Raw genomic sequence first — 4,254 nt, forward strand, 5'->3', positions numbered from 1 at the left:
ACGCAGCACGTGGGTCTGGTCCGGAAACTCAAAGACAGACTGTCATGGCGGCTTGTTCAGAATATGATCTCATATTTTACTAAAATAGTTCACGGAAATGTGTTTCTGAAATCATTTTGAGCGAGAAATAGGCCGTACAGTTGCTGAATCTGTCTTCATTTCAGATCGACAAAGGTCAGTTTAAAAGATTTTCGTCAGATTTTGAGAGGCTTAGTCACGCTCATCCCACTCGTCATTTCGGGTTAACACTCCACCAATCAGATTGTTCATGGAGTCCAACTGCCCGCCCTCCGATGCAACATGTCAAATCAGCCAAAATGATGGCCAACAGCTCCTCGGGCGGATGATGGCACGTAACACACCAAACAGACTTGAGTCACCGACCTCGCCAGACTGTCCGACGGCCGATTATTGGGTTGGTCTGTCACTGCCTTAAAATATACCACGTAAAAACTACTACATTGAGGCCATGTCGTGGCGGTTGTAGCATCACAGACTTAGGTCCATAAAACTCGGTTAATTGTAAAATGACAATTGACTTTAAAAAGGTCCTTTGTTTGTTGACCCAGCTCTATGCAGAATTTGGCGCTCTTATACTTTGTCACCTCACGCTTGTGTGCTCTAATGATAGCCATGAGTTGGCCACATAACAAGAAACGTAATTTCGGTCATTATGAGCTGCTGGAATAACATGATATTTATTTTAAACTGGACCATAGCTATCATCTATTAAATCATATTTACCTGTAACATGGATTTCTGTCTCTCTGGTCTGGTTGGTGTCCTTCTGTTGGACTCTACAGGTGAAGCTGTTGCTGTGACTCTTCTCCACAGTCACTCTGCTGCTGACAGTATAGAGATCATCAGGACCTCTGACTGTCTCTGTGGGTCCAGCAGAGAGGAGGTTTCCCTCACCGTCCAGCCACAACACCTCAGGCTCTGGACACCAGCCTTTAGACTCACACTGTAGAACCACTCCTCTGGTGGCTTCATCAATTCCTGCTAAACTCATGACAGGCAAGGAAAGCGGCACCTGATGCTGAGCAAAAAGGAAAGATTTAATCAGTAGTCAGCAATAAAATGATGTCTGTGGTTGTGCTTTTTTTTATCTTAGTCTACACTTATCAGCCTTATGTAAATACCATATACTGTATGTGTCAACTCACCAACAACAAGATCAACAAAATACTCTGTATTCAGCTTTGGAATGTAGCATTTGTATGTCCCCGCATCAGAAGGTTTCACTTTGGACAGTTTCAGTGAAATGTTTCCGTGTTTCAGCTCATCAGGAAACAGCCATGTCCGTCCCTATGAAAGATGGATGTTTAATTTGTGCGTAGTCCTGACCAGCACGCCACACAAGGACAAATATAGGATTCAAGTCAGATCTCGTCCACTCCAAAGTCTTGGCAGCAACATCCTCTGTCGGTTCCAGGCTACATGGTAAAATGACGTCATCGCCAACTGTTGCTACTATTGGCTGAGAAGGACCAATTAACTGAGACTGACCTGGAAAGGAATAGATAAATAAATTATTAATTCCTGCAATAGGCACTCTCTCGATGCACGGAAACATGCACCTGACCTGCAGCACAGCTGGTTAATAGTTACCATAACACCCAAAAGTGGGTGGGTGCCACATCTCAAATCAGGTGCCACATCTCAATGGATCAGCACATTGTCACTCCTAACTCGTCAACATAATGACGCTTGGTCAAGACCCTTTGAGTCACTTTTCAACGTGCAGGTTAACTACAAAGTTAGGGATAGGAAAATATTGTGGGTGGGGTAAAAAAATGTATGTTGTTGGTATCTGATGCTGAGGGCGACTGATCAGTATGTTGACCAGGTGGGAGTGAGAATGGTTTGAATGGACAGATAAGCATAATGTTGGTTACAACTAGGGTTTTTAAATGGGATTTGTGGTACTGTGATTTTCAAGTTGTATGTACTGTACATGCTTAGCCAATCACAATGAGCTTTTACTTGTATGTGGGTTGGGCCTAAGACAAAATAACAGCCAGTCCCTGGTTTTATCCACTGTCAGCTGTCACAGAGCTAGAAGTGATTTGGTCACTTTGCAATTAGAAAATGGCACACAACTCCTTAAATGTTTAAAATGACAGTGGATGCCACTGAAAAGATCAATCACTTTGTCTAGAGAGGAGGTGTTTTGATAACTGAAATGCCTATATCACATTTAATAGCATACAGTATATTCATATTATTTAGTGTCTTTTAAGTCTAATTGTGACCTTTTAAGAGTGCATTTGTGTATGAGTTACCTCTACAAGAATGTATTAGGTGAAGATAGACAACCAAAAGCCTAAGGGGTCTGAGCGGAGCCTGAAGGGACAGTCCGTCCATCTGGGGAAGAAGAACAGATTTCTGGAAATGAAGCAGATGGTACAGTGTTTGGAAATATGCCTTTTGGGTTGGTGTCTTTGGTGTTTTTGGGTCGTATCATCCATCAATCCATCCATAACCCCTCACATTACATTATTACATGTCACAATGTAATTTAGCTGATGTTTTTATCCAAAGCAACTTACAATTGATATATATGTCAGAGGTCGCACAACTCTGGAGCAACTAGGAGTTAAGTGTCTTGCTCAGGGACACATTGTTTGGCGCCATCACCACCCCCTCACGTATGGGTGTGGGAAATAAAAATCGTTAACTCAAAGTAGTAGGACTACATCATACATATTAAAACAAACATATTTTTTTTTTTCTTCCCTTTGGTCCCCTATTTGAATTTAAGCAAAGGCATACATATACAACATGTCCATATTCTTTCACTTTTGTCTACGTGCATTATATGTTGTGCATTGTGCAATTAGGATAGTATCATACTTTCACTTTTTGTTGCAAACATCAAATACTGCACTCTTGTGTATTCAAAAGTGTTTTGAAGCTGCAAAAATGTGTTTAATATTTCAGCCTATGCCAGAAGCCCTTCTACAATACAAAGTCCAAATGAAAAAATGGAGTTAAGATGATAAACATTCTTAACCTTCCATTCATAACCTCCAGTTTGGTGTTAAAACTAACAGGATTCCTGTTCAAAATAACTACAAAAAACAGAGGCTGATTGGATTGATTATGATTGATCTAAATGCAATGCAATAAATACAGTTTAACTATGATTACTTATCCATCAAACAACAGCTTTTAAATAGATGTAATAATCTTTTAATAGTGTAAAGTTTTGGTTAAAAGAAATATGAATATGAAAAAAGATATGATTTCAGACCGACTTATAATATAGTTAAACTAAACACGTAGAATAGGGGATATAGGGAATAGGAAATCAGACTTACCTGTTGCGTGATACCAGTCATTTCAACGGACTGCACGATCTGAGTCTGTAAATCATTGATAGACTCGGTTTATAATTCTCTTCCCACAAACTTCCAAGAAGCCATTCAGTGTTTCCCTATGAATTGTATTGTTTGCATGGTTAAAGCAAAAGCATACCGATTTACAAATATTAAAACTACATGAATATGAAAGCCTTAATGTTTGCCTGATTGATTAATTCATGGAGAATCATTTTACATAAGTTGAGTTAAAATGAATAAGCAAAAAAAAAAACTAAACATTTTAGATTTACAAAAGACACAACATAACTGATTCATATCACTTACTATATAAAATCCAAGTTTGGCAAAGTATATATTTATACATAGATATATTGAATATTTTTGTGAACAACTGCACCTTGAGCCTAGTTCCTGATTACTGATCACAGTTGTAAAATAATATAGCTGCAATCAAATCCATAATGACTTAATAACAGTATTTCTTTCATGTCTTATATTAGCAGTTAAGAAAAAGTTTGATATTAGGCTCTGTCATGTTAAAGCTGACTTTTGTAGCTCTTCTCTGATTAGTACCTGCAAAAGAAAAAGATCACTTGTCTTTTTCAGTATCTGGTCTGGGTGGAGCCAGCCATGTCAATCATTACCTAGAAGGAGAGACACAAAGTCATAGGATGGAAATAGTCACCTTTGCATGCATATTGCATCCGAGCACTATAACCCATTGCTCCCCTGACCTACTGGAAACCACCAGAAGGAGGTTAAGCTTGACATTATGACTTATGTGTCTTTTCAATTAGTGCTACTTTTGTGAGGAAAGTGAAAGTCATTCTGAATACTCTGTAGCTGCCCTCATTGGATTCTGTGAAAGATAGCGAGAAGGGCTTAATGGATAACGTTTCAGTACAGTACATTTGTGATGAACATTACA

The 4,254-nt window shown here is 39.0% G+C and overlaps 1 protein-coding gene across 1 annotated transcript; it reads right to left on the reverse strand.

The window, feature by feature from the left end:
• Positions 1-744: 744 nt before the first annotated feature.
• On the reverse strand, positions 745-3,391 carry LOC114551555 (butyrophilin-like protein 2; the record flags this gene model as incomplete). Its single annotated transcript, XM_028572584.1, is given in 5 exon segments — positions 745-1,002; positions 1,143-1,308; positions 1,310-1,509; positions 2,286-2,367; positions 3,324-3,391. Coding segments are annotated over 5 exon segments (727 nt in total), but the record flags the coding sequence as incomplete, so codon positions are not given.
• Positions 3,392-4,254: the final 863 nt, after the last annotated feature.

This window comes from Perca flavescens, unplaced genomic scaffold (assembly GCF_004354835.1).
Source record: "Perca flavescens isolate YP-PL-M2 unplaced genomic scaffold, PFLA_1.0 EPR50_1.1_unplaced_scaf_160, whole genome shotgun sequence".
NCBI lineage: Eukaryota > Metazoa > Chordata > Actinopteri > Perciformes > Percidae > Perca > Perca flavescens.